Genomic DNA, 20,019 nt, shown 5'->3' with positions numbered 1-20,019 from the left:
AGAAGGAATTAAACACTGTTGCCCAACAGCGCCCTCTGAGGCCACAGCTGGTAAATACAACGCCTTGAATTCCCTTTAATTTTCCAGCAATTAGTCACTTCCTTGAAACACTTTATCATGAGCTGCCCAGAAAGAAACCATAGTCAGCAAATCAGATGTCAGCTATCATCTTCGATGAGAAATGTAAGAAAAATTGTAGAATTTGCTTCATTAATGGGATAAAATACATGAAAACTACAATAAGAAGTCAGTTTAACCCCTTTTTGCCTTAAGTTTGACCAATTATTCCACCAGAAGGTGAATCTACATGATGGAGGAATGAAATATTAAAGCCACTGAGGAATTATTCATCGAGCTAAAGCCACTTTTATAGAAGGTGGGCTTGATTAATTATCTTATATCTTTGCTTTAATTATCGAACAGATTTAAGGGTTAAAAAGGCTTCTTACATGTCGTGTATCTAAATGATTTAGCTTCCAAGGACAGTTATGCACTTGTTTGTCAGACAAGCCCCTAAAATTAGCCAATCCAATCCAATTTTATTTATAAAGCACTTTACAACAAACTCAGTTGACTAAAGTGCTGCACAGAAAAATAAAACAAAAAAATTAAAAGAATAAATTAAGAGACATAAAACAGCTATATAATTTAAAACAATAATAATACTAAAATAAATTAAAATAAATAAATAATAATAAAAAAACCCACTCAGATTTGACTCCTTAATTCGTCTTAAAGAAGTCAGAATATTTCTTTTCTCACTTTATAACAAACCATTTTGGGTTTCTGTGCAGTTTCAATGCCAAAATAACCAGATAATTTCCTTTAAACCCCCATAAAGAACACAGTTGGGAGGAAGATTCACATGTGTTTAAAAAGAATGAATAAATAGCTTGAAAAGATGTAATTTTCCTTGCCTGAATAAGCTGAAAACAGTCGCTTTTTTTTAATCTGAAAATGAACCCTTTTACATGTAGAAAAGTGGCCACTTCTACTTCACAAGCATTTCCTGTATGGCTGTAATCCATCACATGAAAATAATCTTCCAACTCTGCGACACTCTGTGGGTTTATACCGCTTCATGCTCTGCGGCGTTCCTTCACCAACGGCATCGTATTCTCGCCTTGTGGGGCCGACAAAGCAGAGCTTAGCGGCGGCGGCGTAATCACGAGTCTGGGGTCAGTTTGGGGCCAAACCCTGAAACCATCCATTTATCCAGCACCTCCCCCCCTCCTCCTCCAGCCACCTCTGCTCTTGACAAATGTCCTCTAAAAGTCTCTAAAAGAAATAAATCCACGTTGTGATTAAGGCTGTTTTCCACACCTAATCAGAAAGAGATGGATGTGCAGTTTGCTGCCTTTGTGGTGTTGAAATGAACTCACAGAATCTCACATTATTTGTGCTGTCAGAGCAGCAGATTACTTTACTTCCTGTTTACTTCCTGTTTTTAAATGCAGGTTAAAGTGTGGCTGTGTTCGAAACCGCATACTACATACTCATCGATCAGACAGTATGCAGAGCGTTTACCCACAATGCATTTCGCTCCTGCCCGAGCCGAAATCAGCCGGCCTGAAGCTGATTTCCCTTAAGCTCTAAACTCTGTAAACTTTAGCAACATTTGAAACATTTTCAGGTGAGAAAGTAATCGTTTAGATCCCCAACGTGTTGAAAACCTGACAAAATACCAGCTGTTTACAATTTTGTTCCCACGAATTCGGCGCTACTGAAGCTAGCCGCAGTGAGCAACGCACTTCCGGTTATTTTCACAAAGTAAAATACCCGTTGCCTTTTATCATAGGGAAAGCCATTACCATACAATTGGTGCTTTTGTTTTGAAAACAGGAAGTGAACCTACCCTCGCTGTAGCTAGCTTGAAACTGCCGTTTTGACAGGAAATGACGATCGGCGACGTCACGTTACGTTGCATCTTGGGTAGTTTGAGTATGAGCAGTAACCTCATGATGCATACCCAACATTTCGGAGAATCTAGTATGCATCCGGGAACTTCTCGCTTACTCAAACTTGCATTCTAACTCAAAATGTTAGTAGGAGTAGTAGGAGTAGTAGGAGAAGTATGCGGTTTCGAACACAGCCTTTGTGTTTTTCTCTTCATGCTTTGGCAGCAGCACCTCATGCGGGTGAAGTTTATTCTTTCCGTGTCGAGCCGCCTTCCAGCCGTTTGTCCCACAAACACGAGGAGTGAAGAACAAACACGACTCGACCCAGAATGCATCAGGTGAAGACAGAGACTCTCGCTCCTCATCTGGCATCTCCAATTGATTTGTGGAGGAGCCTCTGTGGAAACCAGCGTTTCAAAAGGAGATTCTTGAACTGCGTGCAGTTCTGTCTCCTCCATCCACACGCTCACACATGAGCCCGTGACCCCGGGAGTTAGTTAAATCCTCGCGATGGCGAGCAGCCAGCTCCCCGGCTCTCATCATCAGCTGTCCTTTAAACACGGACTGATATTTAGAAAGTGAAACTCGGACACACATGCAGAACCCCTGACTTTCTGACTTTCAGCAGCCACATCAAAGCTGTCACCAAGACAGCTTTTTACCACCTCAGAAACATCAGCAGAATTAAAGGTTTCCAGGAGAAACTCATCCATGCATTCATCTCCAGCAGACTCCATCACTGTAACGCTCTTTTAACTGGACTTCCCACAAAGAGCATTAAACATCTGCAGCTCATCCAGAACGCTGCTGCTGGAGTTTTAACCCGGACTAAGAGATCTGAACACATCACAGCAGCTTTAAAATCTTTACTCTGGCTTCCAGTCAGTCACAGAATAGATTTTAAAAGCCTGCTGATGGTTTACAATCTGTGATCTGTTCAGAGAATATAAAGCCAGCAGAGCTCTTAGATCCAAGGACTCAGGTCAGCTGGTCCAGTCCAGAGTCCAGACTAAGCATGGAGAAGCAGCATTTAGCTGTTATGCTGCAAACAAGTGGAACAAACTGCCAGTGGAGATTAAACTTTCACCAAATGGAGACATTTTTAAATCCAGGTTAAAGACATTTCTGTTCTCATGTGTCTATGCATGAAATCTGCACGATATCTTTGAACTTATCTGGACTGTTGCTTGTTTTTAATCATTTATATTCTTTTATTTGTTTCTCTTTATATTCTTTTATGTATTTTTAATGCTTCTTACACTCCCTGCTGCAATGCTTTTATTTTATGTAAAGCACTTTGAATTGTTTGTACATGAAATGTGCTATATAAATAAATTTGATTTGATTTGATTTGACAATCTATCTTTCACATGTTGGTTAATCCTGAGCCTTTACTGCAGTTTTGCATGTGGGCAACAGGAAGAAACTTAATCAGCATGTGTGGTGGTCAGGGACCGGCTATGAGCAGCCCTGCTTTCTGCCAGAAAGAGACCAAAGAAGAAGACATAAATCTTCCTTGGTTACGGCCCTGAGTGGCAGCTTTTCTTGCCCCCGTGCTGGGCTGTGGCTGTGCCAGTCTCCGTCCTGGATCGGTGCCTCGGTTTGGATCCCGCCCAGCCCGTAACCTTGACCGCTTCTCTCATCAAACAGGCATCCCAGTGTAACTGATTGGACCCGTGCCCCAAACCCAAGACCCAGTCAGGAGGCTCGCTGCACATCGCTGCATCTGCTCGGTGCGAACCGCCCGCCTCCTGCTTCAGGGCTCCTGCATCAGCTGTTACTCATTTTGAAAAGCTAAAACGCTTCAATTACTGCACACTGCTTTGGTTTTGAAGTCCGTTTGTACCTGGAGGCTTTTCCAGGTATTAATTTAAAGCACAACCACGCAGCGCAGACAAATTGGTGAGTTTTTTGGCTGTTTTCCTTCATCATTTCTGATCCGACTGGCAACCCACTGAATATGGATCATGGTATTTTACTTCAAAGCCTGCCAGTAGATTGAAAAGGTATGCCATTTCTATTTAAATAGCCAAACTTATACCATTTATTATAGCTGGAAAGCATAAACGCAGGGAAAAGGGGTTGATTTTCAAATTTCTGAGGGTCCTTGAACACAACAACACCTCAAACAGCAGATCCTGACAGTTTTGGATAGAGTCCTGCAGTCAAAGGAAATGTAGACCAACACAATAAATCTATTATTTTAGTTGTGATAATAGCACAGGACCCTCTCTGATGAGTAAAAAAACAACTTTAAATTCACGCTGCATTTATTCAGCAGATGCTTTTGTCCAAAAGCCAATGTGAAAGTTACTCTGCAGGCCTTCTCCCTGGTGAGAAATATCTTCCCCAAGTCGATGCGGAGTCCAGTTTATACATTTGGAGAGGTTATAAAACTGCAAATGGTTCAATTCAATCATTAACAACCATGCTAAAATATCCAGAATGTCTTTCGGAATTTTGAGAATAGGCTAAAATTCTACTGAGGTTCTGAGCTTCGCAGTGAAATCCTCACAGATCCAATGATTTTGGATGGATTTTTCCAATTTTTTCTATGGAATGAGTATACTGTTTGGTGAACAGAATGGCATATTGACTGATGTCATAATTTGGGGGAATAATTGATTGCCAATGAAGTAAAGATGAAAATATTGGAAAAAAAGTGAAAAAACGCCTGATTTCTTTGCATTAAATTGAGGTCAAAATCATGTAGAAATGTATTTTTAAGAGTTATAATTTAATTGGATGTTGTCTCCACATGTGTTCTGTGCTTCTGGAATGTATTTTCCAACATTTTCTATCAAAAAAATGAAGGGTACATACACTAAAATGGCCACATTTTTTTTTTCGCAATGTTTCCGGCAGAGCAGACCCTCTGATTATTGCTTCTTAGGGTCAAAGTGAAGATAAAAAACACAAATAAAAAGCATGGCAATGCTCAGGTGGAGCTCCCTTCTTTTCTGATGGAGACACACACTGATTCAGGTTAATTTTAGTTAAAGAAATGATGACATATTTCTAATATATGGCGTTATAACTCTGCTCTACAGCACAAACGGGACGTCTGAGCGTCTCCACATTGTACTGATTTCACACTGCAGTCAAATATAAGCCCACAGTAAAAAGTTCTTGGGCTTCGGGGAGTTAAACACATTTAACTTTGACTCGACCTCACTGTTTGCTTTGGTATTAGCCGAGCTGGGTCATGACGCTGTAGCTTTAGAGGTTCAGTGTGGATGAGGAGATGCATGAAAACAAACGGCCAATCCGAGAATGGAGCAACCCCATTTTCACAGGGTCAGATGGGGAAAAAAGGGCAAAACCAAACCAGATCTGCTCTTTTCTCAGCGAAGAAGAAGAGGAAAAGACTTTTTCTTTGTTTACTTTCACACAGAGGCAGCTTAAAAAGGATGAAGAACACGACCCGCCTTTGTTTAACGCGGCAGATGTCAGCGTTCACACACATCAGAGGCCAAAGTCTGTAAAAACTGTTGCACGATTGTTCAATATTTAATGCATCTTTGGCTTCTACCCAATGTAATCTCAGGCCGCGGGGGGAAAGCTCTGCTGCTCCCAATTTAAACATTAACCCCCTTTCACAGAGAGGTCGCAGCGATGGGCAACAGACCAGCTTTCAAGGACGAGAACACGCCAGAAAAAGTCCTCGCTCCCATTGCATCAGCATATCTGTGTCATCTTATCTGCTGCGCTGCAAACACACTCCATCTTTGAATTACTTTCACTCCAAATCAGCTGGAATGTGTGAAAGATTCTGCTCCTTCGGTCTCTTTCGAACTCTCAAACTCTTCCTGCCTTTACACAACCGGGTCGATATGCGTGTGAAACGGCGTCCGAGGTGTCGGACAGGAGGAAGCTTTCCCCCGTCCACCTTACCAGCACTCGCAGGCTGCACAGGACGGGAAGTAGCATGGGGCTTTTAATTAAGAGTGCCTCAGGGCAGCGGGAGGGTGGGTACAACATTACTTAAGGCACCTTTTTGTAGGTCTGGCCAAGCTCAAGATACTGAGAGAAAGAGGTAAAATCATGCAGGTTGGAATCGGTATACTGGGAAGCACAAAGTTAATGAATGTTAACAACTAGAAAATTAAGATTCAGAGTTAATCCAAGCTGCAAAATCTACACAATAAACCTTATTTTCCCCCTGAGTTTTATCCTAATTAAGAGTCAGAGAGCTAATTTATGCAGCTGCAATCACAGAAATAAGTAACGCTACAAGAAGTGGGCAAATCACAGCTTCCTGTGACGGCTTTATTACCCTTGTTGCACATAAACTCATTAAATCATCACCATCATCGTCGTCTTTGAGTGCCTTTACTGCTTTAAATGACCAGGGAACAGAATCTAGGACCTGAATGTGACCACAAATCTGTTGTTTTTCCTCCCAAAATAATTTATGATAAGCAAAATGAACCCTTGAAAGTTTGTGCAAGGCTAAAAATAAAAAAAAAAAGAGGGAAAAAACAGTTGATTCGCCTCTTAAAGAGGTCAGTGACATGACTGGGAATAAAAGTCATGAGAAAAGCTTCCCATTTACTGATCAAAGCCTTCTTTCCAAATATGTTTATACACCTCAGACATCTATTTCAGGGCTCTGAGTCAACATTAAGGCAGCAGCATGTTCCACTCCGTCATGTCTTTTATCACTTTACCAGGTTCTGTAGTGTATATGATCCAAATGATGCTGCGCAGGCATCGATTTCACACATCCGCCGCATTCAAATGCTTCAAATATGTAAATTAGTAAATACTAACTGTCATAGAGATAAACCAGAGCAACGTAACTTTTGTTTTGTCTTGTTGGATTATCACTTATTTCAGAGGGAATAACAATCTGCAGTCTTACTCTTGTTCGGTCAGCTTGACGGTTTTGGTGGCTTCTGACCGTGTCTTTGTGACCTCTTCAACATAATTAAGTTCAGCTGAATAGCTTTTCCAGAAGCAAGACACGGACAGAGCATGTTTTTGGGGGGTGGGAGGAAGCCAGAGTACCCGGATAGAACATGCTAACTCCACACAGAAAGGCCCCGGCCGGGAATCGAACCTGGAACCACCGTGCAGCCAAATGCAGAGATGGGTAGTAACGACTTACATTTACTCCATTTATTTAAGTATGCTTTTGAAATAATTATACTTCTAGGAGTAGTTTTAAATCTCTATACTTTTTACTTTTACTTGAGTAGATGTGTGCAGCAGAAACTGTCCTCTTACTCCGCTACATTAGGCTACAATGAGCTGGTTACTTTTCTTCTTACCTCTTTGGTATTCTACGCCTCATTATTTTTATCCCCCGCGTACGCCTCATTTTAATGTTTTATTCTGACAGAGAGAGAGACTTCCGCCAAAGGCTCTACCACCTGACTGTGTTCCACCAATCAGACGCAGCCGTGCAGTCTGGTCACGTGACCGTACTCGATCTCAGCGGCGGGACAGGTTAGCTTTAGCATTAGCAGTCGTGGCAAACAAACAAAGAAACAGATGAAAAATGTCAGAACCAACGGTGGGAAATGAAGACGCAGACGAGGCCTCATACTGAAAGCATGTTTACCTTACAAAGAGTGAGAAACAGCAGCTACATTATGTGTCTTCTGTGGCAACCAAAACAAACGCACATTTCAGCAGAAACTCAACATCTAACTTGAGGAAACATGTAGCGGTAAGTTTCCTAAACTCGTTTTTTCCCCCATGGATAGGTGAATGTTTGTTTTTTAGGTTACATATGTTTTAAACATTTCCTAAGTCTCTTTTATTTTTTATTGAAGTTCTTGAATTTACCTGGATTATTTTAATTTAAGCTATTTTGTAATTAATCAATTAAAATTTATTTTATCAATTGGATGAACTCTAATTGGCCTAAAGATGATTATTTAGTATTTTTGTCTGTCTGATTGAATGCTTGTGTTAACAAATAAATCAGACGTTACGCAACAGTTACTCAGTACTTGAGTAGTTTTTTCACCAAGCCCTTTTTTACTCTTACTCAAGTAATTATTTGGATGACTACTTTTTACTTTTACTTGAGTCATATTATTCTGAAGTAACAGTACTTTTACTTGAGTACAATTTTTGGCTGCTCTACCCACGTGTGGCCAAATGTGACACATGAATAAAGGTTGTTGAACCCTTATGAACCAGGGTGGCTGTCGCACGTTTTTACTGATTTTTCAGCAATTGAATCACACACAGAAATCATTTTTACATCAATTTATGTTGGGTTTTTTGGGTGTAAAAGACGCCTGTCGTGTATGTGTTGGGTTTTGAGATTTACCGAGCTTATTATCGGTCCACGAAGGCAGCATCTCGGTCATTTATATCCCAGAGGGTCAACTCGACTTTACGTACAATCCCTTCGGCTTTGTGGATATCATAAACTGACCTGCCTGCAGATCTAGATCTGTCACCTACAAACATTCAAAGCTTTAAAAATCAAGTACATGACAAAAGAGGCCTTTAACTGCAGATCAGATGACACCCATATTAAAAAAAACAGGAAAAACCATGCTTATGAGTGCTGTTGAAAGAAGAGCAGCCCAGTAAAGGCTCTCCTCAGGGCACTAAGTCACCCACAGACCCTCCACAAACTCATTCATTCAGATGGAACGAGGCATTTACTTCTGCAGATACCTGTCAAGACGAGATGATAAGATGCGCTTTTGCAGTGCTCGGTAAGAACCATCTCACAAGCACGCACTCGACGGGCCACAGCAGGAAGTGAGTAAATTGAGGAGGTGTCGAACAGCCACATATCACTTCCACGTAACTAGCGCCCGTCCATCTCGGAGCCCGTGATTTATATCACCCACGATAGGAACGGCAATGACCTTGTGAGGGAATTCTTCAACTTAACGACCCCCCGGAGGAGGCTCTTCCAGCTCTATTGTCTCCGGTAGAAAACAAAGCAGTGGCGGCTAGGCCAAGGCTGGCAGACACTCTCAATGCTCCGAGGAGTCATCAACTTCCTCGGGAGAAAGACTCTCGGCTGCCGTCTCAGATGTGACGGGAATCCTGGACTCAATTAATGTTTAGAAGATGGCGAAAGGTGAGAGGTGATCAATCTCGTGTGTGTGAAAGCACACGAAGCTGCGAGGCAGAAGGTATCGCTCCACACTGACAAGGACTTGGACACTTAAACCTGAGCAATTTGTTGAGGATAGTGGGAAGGTCAAGGACTTCTTAGCTGTGTTTGTAGTGCCTGAGAAAGCTGTGAAACCCACTGCAGACTCCCTGAAACTTATGGTGATGCTGCTGCTATGTTTTCTCATCATGTCTTCCCCTTTAGATTCCCCCTTGTGCTTTTAGAGCACAGCAATCATCTCATCATTAATTAAGTGAGACACTCCTTGAGCGCTCTTGGATAATCTCAGCGGTAATTAGTAGAGTCGGCTCTTTGCCCAGTTCTCACCAGGATTTTAGCAGTAGAGCTCTATCGCTTGAGACCTACCAGGACGCCGCGGGCGATAAGTGGCTGCACTGACCTGTAAAAAGCTCTGTGGGCCCAAGTCAGGGCAGTCGGTTACAAACAACACGGAGCATCAGAGTCGACGCTCGAATGTTTAACACCCTGAACCAGAGATGGGGACTCAAGTCTCTGCGACTTGGACTCGAGTCGCTGTTTTGATGACTTGTGACTTGACAAAAAATAAAAGACTTGGGACTCGACTCAGAAGTTAAAGGCTGTGTTCGAAACCGCATACTGCATACTGATCGATCAGACAGTATGCAGAGCGTTTACCCACAATGCATTTCGCTCCTGCCCGAGCCGAAATCAGCCGGCCTGAAGCTGATTTCGCTTAAGCTCTAAACTCTGTAAACTTTAGCAACATTTGAAACATTTTCAGGTGAGAAAGTAGTCGTTTAGATCCCCAACGTGTTGAAAACCTGACAAAATACCGGCTGTTTACAATTTTGTTCCCACGAATTCGGCGCTACTAAAGCTAGCTGCAGTGAGCAACGCACTTCCGGTTATTTTCACAAAATAAAATACCCGTTGCCTTTTATCATAGAGAAAGCCATTACCATACAATTGGTGCTTTTGTTTTGAAAACAGGAAGTGAACCTACCCTCGTTGTAGCTAGCTTGAAACTGCCGTTTTGACAGAAAATGACGATCGGCGACGTCACGTTACGTTGCATCTTGGGTAGTTTGAGTATGAGTAGTAACCTCATGATGCATACCCAACATTTCGGAGAATCTAGTATGCATCCGGGGAAAAAGTCAGTATGAGTAGTAGGAGAAGTATGCGGTTTCGAATACAGCCAAAGACTCGGGACTTGACTTGACTGTTATTCAGTTCATGTTTTCAGTTTGAATATAAAATTAATAAATTAATTTTAAAAATAACATGGATTACCCGGTAGGAGCGCAGGCTGAGAATGGCGTCCTGATTGGATCCCTACCCTGTCAATCAGCCATGCCCTCTCTACATACCTTGGTGCTTATTGGAGAGAATAAACTCATATCAGATATGCATCAACATGTCAGCGGGACCGAGAGTCGTTGTCTTCGGCTTTCGTAATCACCATTTTGACGGCAAAAGACGAACAGCTCAGTGCAAGACATGCGGCATCAACATCTCAGACAGCCAGACGACAACTTCCAACTTTGTTCATCATTTGAAGATCCATTCTGACCAGTAAGTGCTCGTCAAATTAGCTAATATTAGCCTGTTAGCCTAGTCGGTAGTTAGCTAACGTTAGCTTGATATTATACGGGGTGGACAGGTTGGACACATTGGCCAATGATGTTTACTGACAGTTACTTATATCTTTGTGTTTTCACTTTATTAAGATCAGATTCTGCAGGTAAAAATAAGGTGACTTGACCAAGAAAAAAAATTACTTGAGACTTACTTGAGACTTGAAAGCAAAGACTTGAGACTTACTTGAGACTTGCACATGTGTGACTTTGTCCCATCTCTGCCCTGTACTCCAAATCTTGTTCATGAAAACCCAGCTAAAAATCTGCGTATCTGCCCACTAACTAGAGATAATAAGTCATTGCACCTGTCTCTACATCATGGGAAGACGGAGAGCAACTTCAGTACAAAGCTGTAACTCAAAACTTCACCATGAAGTCTTGTGGTGACCTTGTCCATCTGGGATGGACCACCACACAGTAGGAGACTCACTCATTGGCCAGCTCAGAAGCCGGCTCTGGTAAGGATAAATCCACTTTAGGTCCAAAACAGCCCAACATTTTAATTCCCAAAGCAATAAAAAACAAAAAACTCTGAGGTGAACAAATACCAGAGGTCACAGGCTATAATTAAAAGCTTAGTTACTGGTTATGGGTCTAATTTATCATGTTCTGCCACCAAAGATTCCCTAAAGATTCCTTACATCCCTGCAGGCATTTTACGAACCCTCTATCCAACGCTGTAGTAAACTAAGCACATTACTCGTGGATCACTGAAACTATTCACTGTTTTTTCTCTGTACAGAGAAGAAAAACTTCTGCTTTGAACTCAGATATAATCCTAAAATGTTGGTATTTTAAGTGTTTTTTTTAGTGTGGCATTACTTTTCATAGGCACTGGAGTGACCGTTTGACAGCATCAGACAAGCTTTGAATCCAAAAAATGTAAATAAGTAACAAGACAAACAAAAAGAAACCATACAGCACTGACCGATTAGTTGATATAACCGTGTAGGGATGGATTAAAGTGATTTAATCAGCGAGGAGGCTGCAAACTTATCTCTTTCCTATCGTTCTACTTGTTAGATATTACAGTCTTTGGCACCAAAAGCAGCGTATTTAAACTGTTTAGATGTGGGTACACCCAATAAAACCAGACGATTGAATCTTTTTCCTGTTGCCAGCAGTAAATGTTCATCCTCAGTGCTCTGAAGGCTACATGGAGCTGAAGTTAGGCCCAGTAACCAACACTACCTCCCAGGGAACAAGCCTGTGAGCTACCCAAAACATGGTGGGATGGACCATTATCTCCAAAACTAAAGACTTTCTGAGATAATTACCCTGGTTTGTGGACTCAGACTGAGCTGGCAGCTGTCTCGTCTGTTTGAGTCTGGTTAAGGTTGGTTAACTTCCATTCCTGTAGCCCGGAGTGAGTGTGGCTCCAGGTGTTGTGTTCCCATCAAAGCCGACAATAGCTGTGGCTGAAGTCGTCTGACGTGGGACTGAATGCTAATTACACTAACTCTCTTTGCACTGAAAAGCCAGATATTAGCAGGTTTTTTTTTAGAGGTGCTCACTGGGCTGCTGAGGATGCAACAGGTTGGAACAATCTTTCCTTATCGTTGTGACACTTTCAACTCAATTTCACGTGTTTTCTAACCAAATAACATGCAAGTATGGGGATGAAAAAATACAGTAAACAGCTGCTAAACAACGATAACTGAATTAGCTGGTTACATCACAGCCTGCAGAGATTTATGTAGATGTATTTGATTTATAAAGCCCTTTACGATGTACCAAAGTGCTTTACAGTAGGTAATAAATAAAGAGAAGAATAAGTAAAAACAAATAAAAACAATAAAAGAACAGTGAAAGCAATAAAATACAATAAAATCGATTAAGATAAAATAAGATAAAAGTGTCATCTACTACTGGGTATTAGGATAAAAGTCTTATTTGCGCCGGATCTGTTAAAATATGTGTAAAAAAGGGAATAATGATGTATGTTGCATGCTGCTTTATCCTCATCCCTGTGTGTAACACATGTCATGTCATTAAAAAAAGGGCTTGAATCTTTTCAATGATCGTTTACTTGATTTACTTCTTGTTGGTGAGTGACATTTAGTGTCTTTGCTTCAACGAGAAATGCAACAAACTCATCAATTAGTATGAGCAGCAGCGAGGCCTCCTGCCAGATTAAACTAATTTCTTTCTGAGAAAATGAGCAACGGCCTCTCTGCAGCCCCTCTGCCAAGCCCACCTGTGCCTCCATCCCGGTGGTCGGCTGGGCTCGTCCTATCTCTGTGTGCCAGCCTCCTTTCTCTTCCAACAAGAGATCGCTGCCCAGAGATTACGCTCTCCCGCAGTCTTGCTTCTCCTTTTAACAACATTCTGCTTTCCTCAGCATTACAAATGGATGAGAACGGTCGTCCTGAGGCACGCCGGCCTCGTCTTTTGTGCATTTAAACCAACAGTAAACAGGAGAAGGAGTTTCTACAGTTAGAAACCGAACATTTTGGCCCGAATATAGGCCGAGCGTCGATGCCCTACTTTCTCTTTTAATTAAAAATTTAGAAGCAAAAAAAGGTGTCAAAACGGCTGCGGGGGATCTGGGCCGAAAAAGATGTCCCGTTTATTCAGGCAAATAGCTGCTCTGTTGAACATCTGAGCAGCAACGGGCAGCACAGCGGCAGGCGGCCACTGGACAAGAAGGTGACTACAGGTGAGGGGGCAGCAGTCCTGACAAGGCTGGAGCGAGGGCGGGAGGCAGTGCGCCAACAGACCGACCAGCTGCCACCTCCTGACCTACAGCGAGCAACAACCTCACCGAGGACGGCTCGGGTGACCACAGGTGTTACCAGGAAGGAGGGTAAAATGTAAAATGTTTTTTTTTCCAGGTAAAATACCTGTAAATTACACAGATAAGAGTAGGTTACATGTTAATTGCTGCAGCTAACCATTAGATGCTGATGCTCCCTGGTATTTAGGCTTATTATTTGTCTCGAACGTATATTTGGGGTCATTTTGCAGCTTTTTCCAGCAGATAAACATCAAGCCAACGGACCAGGAGCCTTTACTGGGTTCTGTGTATGGAGGCCTGGAAATGCAACACTAAAATAAGTAAATGGCTCATCAAATAAAGAAATATGCCAATAAATGCAAGTGAAATTTTGCAATAAATAATGTATTTATTCCTCACTTTATATATACTTTACAAATCGCTTCTTTCCTTTTTTCCCTGTTAATAATTTCTATTAATGTTCCTTTTTTACGATTTCTTCCTCCACTGAAACCACCCCAAATAATTTATTTTGGAAGGAACCATTTCAATAATTCATTCCTTTTATTCGTGTCCCTTCTGGTCTGAGAATAACTTTCAGAACCACCGAGACAGCTGGAAGAAACGCATAATGACACCTGGATCTGTGGGGAGGAAATATGGGACAAAAGGCTTTTTTTAAGGCTGGTGAATGATCTGTTGGGGTCACTTTAACGAGTGAATACCAGTCGATATCATCATATACTCAGTTCAATAATCACCACAGTAACATAACTGATTCAGTCCTTTTTTTGCTACGATACACAGCAAATGGAATATTTGTAAAGGGGACTAAATCTTAATAGGATAATATATTCTCCTGCCCTTGAGAAGCAGCTCATGCAGAAACACTTCACCGTCAATAACTCAACCTGTCTGTACACACGGAGACGTGCGCACTGAAAACAAACATGCACAAACCAGAGACGGAAAAAGATCGAGGCCATTTGGTCAAGATTAATGGTCTAATTGACAAAGTAGGCCAGGACTTTATTGCCCATTTGGAGCTCGGCCAAGACATCTGAACGCTGATGAGATCCCAAATGTTCCACAAAGTCGCTTTTTGTCCCCATTTTCACAAGATAACGATGTACACATAACAAAATAAGAGTCATTTTCTGATGCCATCTTTCACTTCTGATTATGATTACACCGAAGTAGCTCCTCATAATGTGGGAGCCAGACAGCCAAATGGTCATCTGATAACCCGATACGGCAGCTTTAACCATCATTTAGTCCAAACTCATTTCTGTTTCATCGCTGGTGAAATGAGGAAATGACTTAGTGGCTCAAAAAAAAAGGCAGAATTTAATATTTAATAAATTCTGCTTCGTGTCGCCGCTGTTGTTGCTAATCAAATGTCTTTTTTTTTTGTGTAATTTAGCCCGGGTTTCCATTATTAGCCTGTCAGATTTAATCAGATTTTTACTGCGGCGCTCAACATGTCGTGGCTCAGATTAATTCAGACCATTAACGCCAAACAGGAGACAACAAATGTTGCACATTTACTACGACAGCCTTACATCTGTAGTCGTCTTGTGACTTTTTCCCACTTTTTTTGGAGGGTTGAGTTGCTCTCAGATTCCCTTCCCTCACTTTGCGATACACTAACCTGCAAATATACTCTAAAATGAGCCATGTTGTCCAATTAAAAGTGCTCATATTAGAATGAGAAAATGAAAAGTATTTAATTGGTTGTTGGGAGTGCAAGCTGTAACCTACATTTTGAATATTTTTTTTTTTATTTTTTTATTTTTTTTTATTTATGTGTTTATTTACTTATTTATTTTTTATTATTTTCATTATTTCATATTCATTGCACAGTAATTTGCTGTCTAATTACTGTAGTTTATTGTATCTTTTTTAATCATTTAACTATTATTTTCTTTTCTGCCATATGTTTTGGATGTTTAAACTGTTGGTTGTTATATTAACATGAAAAACCAATAAATGTATGTTTAAAAAAAAAAGTGCTCATATCGGCCTCACAGTGACACATTTCAGTGGAAAAATTTAGACATAATCCTAAAATGTTGGTATTTTAAGTGTTTTTTTTAGTGTGGCATTACTTTTCGTAGGCACTGGAGTGCCGTTTGAAAGCATATTTGTGCTTCAGACAAGCTTTGAATCCAAAAATATGTAAATAAGTAACAATACAAACAAAAAGAAACCATACAGCACTGACCAATTAGTTGATATAACCGTGTAGGGATGGATTAAAGTGATTTAATCAGCGAGGAGGCTGCAAACTTATCTCTTTCCTATCGTTCTACTTGTTAGATATTACACTCTTTGGCACCAAAAGCAGCGTATTTAAACTGTTTAGATGTGGGTACACCCAATAAAACCAGATGATTGAATCTTTTCCTGTTGCCAGCAGTAAATGTTCATCCTACATGGAGCTGAAGTTAGGCCCAGTAACCAGCACTACCTCCCAGGGAACAAGCCTGTGAGCTACCCAAAACATGGTGGGATGGACCATTATCTCTAGAATTCAGTGTTTTTTTGGCCAACGTCCCATTAAAACGATCCTAATTATGTTTTAAAACTACGATTTAATTGAGTGGAACTTAAAAGTGCTCATATCGGCCTCACAGTGACACATTTCAGTCGAAAAACTCAGATATAAACCTAAAATGTTGGTATTTTAAGTGTTTTTTTTTAGTGTGGCATTACTTTTCGTGGGCACTGGAGTGACCGTTTGAAAGCATATTTGAGCTTCAGACAAGCTTTGAATACAAAAAATGTAAATAAGTAACAAGAAAAACAAAAAGAAACCATACAGCACTGACCAATTAGTTGATATAACCGTGTAGGGATGGATTAAAGTGATTTAATCAGCTATCAATCAAACATGGTGGGATGGACCATTATCTCTAGAATTCAGTGTTTTTTTGGCCAATGTCCCATTAAAACGATCCTAATTATGTTTTAAAACTACGATTTAATTGAGTGGAACGAGTAAATATTCTCCCACCTTATAGACGTTAGCATAAAACGCTCACCGTTCTTCACAGCAAATCAAAAATGTTTGCAATCTCGTTAAAATACGCTGTGATTAACACAGGTGAACAAATGAGGCCAGAGGCCGCCAACTTTAGGCTTTTCACGTGCTGTTTTATGGGGGTTACTTTTCTCGTGTTACTGCACAAACACATGATGGAAACAAAGCTTCCACTGGAGCCATTTTGAATCATTAAGCTGTGCTGTAAAGAGGAGGCTGCAAAGTGACACCAACAATCAATTACACAGAGCCGGAGTGAGCCCTGGTGTTATTTAGCCAGCCGGGCAGTGGGCAGCGAGTGGATGCTGCTGCGTTTGTGTGTTGTTTGTTTGAGCCGGCGCACGGCTGTGCAGGGGTGGCGGGAGTGCCATGATTCAGTGGTGTTGTGATTTTAACAGCAGGTCCAGGACAGGCGGTTTATTTTCACCCGTCGCCCTGTGAGTGACGGTCCAATCAAGCTCGGGACGGGCTGTCAGGCCCGTCAGGCTGAGGAATGAGAGGAGATGGGAATCAAAGACACAGAGCAGGACCGAACCGTGATGGACGGACCCGACCACGGCAGCCACACAGGCGGAGGCAGGAGGGATCGGTTGGAGAGCAGCGAGGAGGTGGGCGGATAAAATGGAAATATGTGTGGTAGGGGTGGGCGAAAAAAAAATCGATTCATGTACATATCGCGATTTTTAATGGGATGATTTTAAAAATCGATTTTTCTCCCCTGAATCGATTATATTAGGTCATATCCAGAAAAACTCCATCAATTCATTACATTAAGTTATGTTAAAATAGCCCATATTTGAATTAATTTGGCAGAGATGGGACCAAGTCACACATGTGCAAGTCTCAAGTAAACCCCAAGTAATTTTTTCTTGGACAAGTCAAGAGTCACCTTATTATTGCAATTTTACCTGCAGAATCTGATCTTAATAAAGTGAAAACACAAAGATATAAGTAACTGTCAGTAAACATCATTGGCCAATGTGTCCAACCTGTCCACCCCGTATCATATCAAGCTAACGTTAGCTAACTACCGACTAGGCTAACAGGATAATATTAGCTAATTTGACGAGCACTTACTGATCAGAATGGATCTTCAAATGAAGAACAAAGTTCAAAGTTATGCTAGATGCTTAACACTCAAGTCATTCAAGTCATCGTGTCTCAAGTCAAGTGCCGAGTCTTTAACTTCCAAGTCCGAGTCGAGTCTCAAGTCTTTTATTATTTGTCAAGTCAAGTCACAAGTCATCAAAACAGCGACTCGAGTCCAAGTCACAGTGAGTTGAGTCCCCATCTCTGTAAACTTTAAAAAAATGCTGTACACGTGGTTAGCGACAAGCTAGAGTTCTCCCGCCTCCACAAAAATGCAGTTGCCTTTGCATCGCTGCATGCGCGTCGTCTGACACTATTGAACTGGAAGGGGAAGAACCCTCCTGCCTATGTTCATTGGGTTAGAGAGGTGATGTTGGGATTGGCTCTGGAAAAAATTAGGTATACAGTACACGGGTCAGAGGACAAAAATATGACAGAACCTGGTCACAGTTCATAACTCATATCAAGAGCCTGCCTTTTGCCCGACTCCTTGTTTTTATTCATTAATGTATTTATTTTTCTTTCTTTCTCTTTGACTGCCGTCCTAGTCTTCTTGATGCCCATATTCTCACTGTTGGGACTTTTGTCTTTCTTCTTATGCCAGAGGTCCAGAATGTTGGTGTTATGACCATAATGATCAACACAGATTGGTTTGAGTCTTTTCTATGTCTGTTTTTGTATTTGTGTGTATTTGTTTTCTTCTTTTGGTGCTCCGTTTGCACGTTTGATACGCAGGTGTTTTTGTGGATGGGCTGGGGCGGGTTCACAACTGTTGTAAGAAATGTTTAACTAATGATGTCAAAGTTTTCAATATGGAAAAATGATAAATAAAAAATGCTGTACATGTTAAGTACCTCTTTTTGACTCAGTTGAAATAAATGTCAGCTGCTGGACTGACTGACACAGACTGATGTGCATCGTTTATGGGAACGACATTCATTCCAGAAGTGTACGATTCAACTCGTTTGTTTTTTAAGGAGGAAGAAAATTGCAATTACTGATTATATCGAATCAGCACCTTAGAATCATGATACAGTGGAAACCGCTTATAGTGATCACGTTGGTCCAGAGCCAATTTGAACACTATAAGCAGATGATTACTAAAACCGAATTTGTATTTTTTTTTTTGCTATTTTATTTTTTACTCCCTTGATTCCTTTCTGGACGTCTGCTTCTGCCTCGCTAGCTAACGTAACGAGTTGACACCGGGCAGCAAGCCGAGATGCTGCGGCGAAGCCTGGCGTTCCTCAGGCTACCTTGTGTAGTCTAATTAAGCAACGAGAGACATGAATGCTAACGACGGAGAAAGAAAACGACGGCGCCCGGGAAAAGCACCTGAGGAATGCCAAGCTTTGCCGCAGCATCTCGTTGACTCGTTTTTGGTAATTTGTCATACGCCTCGAGGAGACTACGTTTTTCATTCAGAGAAAATGACTTCCTTTTTCCAGCCATGATTCGTGCGCTTGCTGCCCGGTGTCAACTCGTTACGTTAGCTAGCGAGGCAGAAGCAGACGTCCAGAGGAATCAAGGGAGTAAAAAATAAAATAGCTAAACGTAGTTTTAAAATTATTTTTGCACATGTTTACATTCATAAAATGGCCAAAAATGAACATTATAAGTGGATTTCTTGATTACTATAAACGAATTATTTAAACAGCATTTGTATAGAAATGATTCTGTCCCAAGCCTTTTGATCTATATAAGCGGTTGATTACTATATCCGTGACCACTATAAGTGGTTTCCACTGTACAATCGAATTGTGACCAAAGCATATCGTCCCACCTAATGTGTGGGCAGCAAAGAAAGAGGCTCAAAGCCAGTCAAGTCGTGTTTGTTGAAGACTAAATCTAGATCAGTGAGGAAATGTGCGGCATCTTCTTACCAATCCAGCGCATGAGTGAGGTGAGAATCTGCAGATATTTGGTCTTCTGGGCGTTGAAGAAGGTGAAAGGCCCCAACGCAACGATGAACACGCTCTGCAAGGGAGGAAACGAAAGACAAAAAAAAAAACACTTTGAGACTAGAAAAGACGACAAAAATAACTTTTAATAATCACACAGCGGTGAAAGTCACCGTCTCCTAAAAGCTTAAAGTGAGGAACCCGTCTCGCCATCAGCTGATGAGACCTGGCAGGATAGCAATAAAATGTCAGCCACCATGAATAATTCTGAAAATGTCAGCGCTAGTCAGTGAGTAAGTTTGATTTACTGGAGATGAATACGACCTGCTGTGTGTAATTCCACCTGAGAAATAGCTCTCATGCTTTTTAATTGTTTCCCAGATTGCAGAACAGGTATTAATTCAAGGTTATCTCGACTTATGAGGCCGTATTTGGGCGTTTGACACGATTTCAGGCACTAAACAAGTGAAACACAACAATCTGCTGCATTTTCTCAAGTGTTACAGTCACTTTTAACAGCTGCACTTGGGCACAATCCAACTTCTGAGAGTTTTCTTGACCCCAGTAAACTTTGGGGAAGCAGCTGTTGTGTTGATTTGTCATTCGTCCTTGACATGCAATTTTAAAACTCTCGCCAAGCCGCATCCTTCCCCGAGC

General features: G+C 41.3%; 1 protein-coding gene across 2 annotated transcripts in view; it reads right to left on the bottom strand.

Moving 5' to 3' along the window:
- Positions 1–20,019, bottom strand: part of tmem104 (transmembrane protein 104) — a 95,917-nt gene that overhangs the window by 3,609 nt on the left and 72,289 nt on the right. For both annotated transcript variants that reach the window (XM_075453845.1, XM_075453844.1), the window contains one exon: positions 19,345–19,438. In XM_075453845.1, coding sequence (XP_075309960.1) covers positions 19,345–19,438 — 94 coding nt within the window. The remainder of the gene's footprint in view (positions 1–19,344; positions 19,439–20,019) is intronic.

Source organism: Odontesthes bonariensis, chromosome 21, assembly GCF_027942865.1.
Source record: "Odontesthes bonariensis isolate fOdoBon6 chromosome 21, fOdoBon6.hap1, whole genome shotgun sequence".
NCBI classification, from domain to species: domain Eukaryota; kingdom Metazoa; phylum Chordata; class Actinopteri; order Atheriniformes; family Atherinopsidae; genus Odontesthes; species Odontesthes bonariensis.
This window is presented reverse-complemented; position numbering and strand designations above follow the sequence as displayed.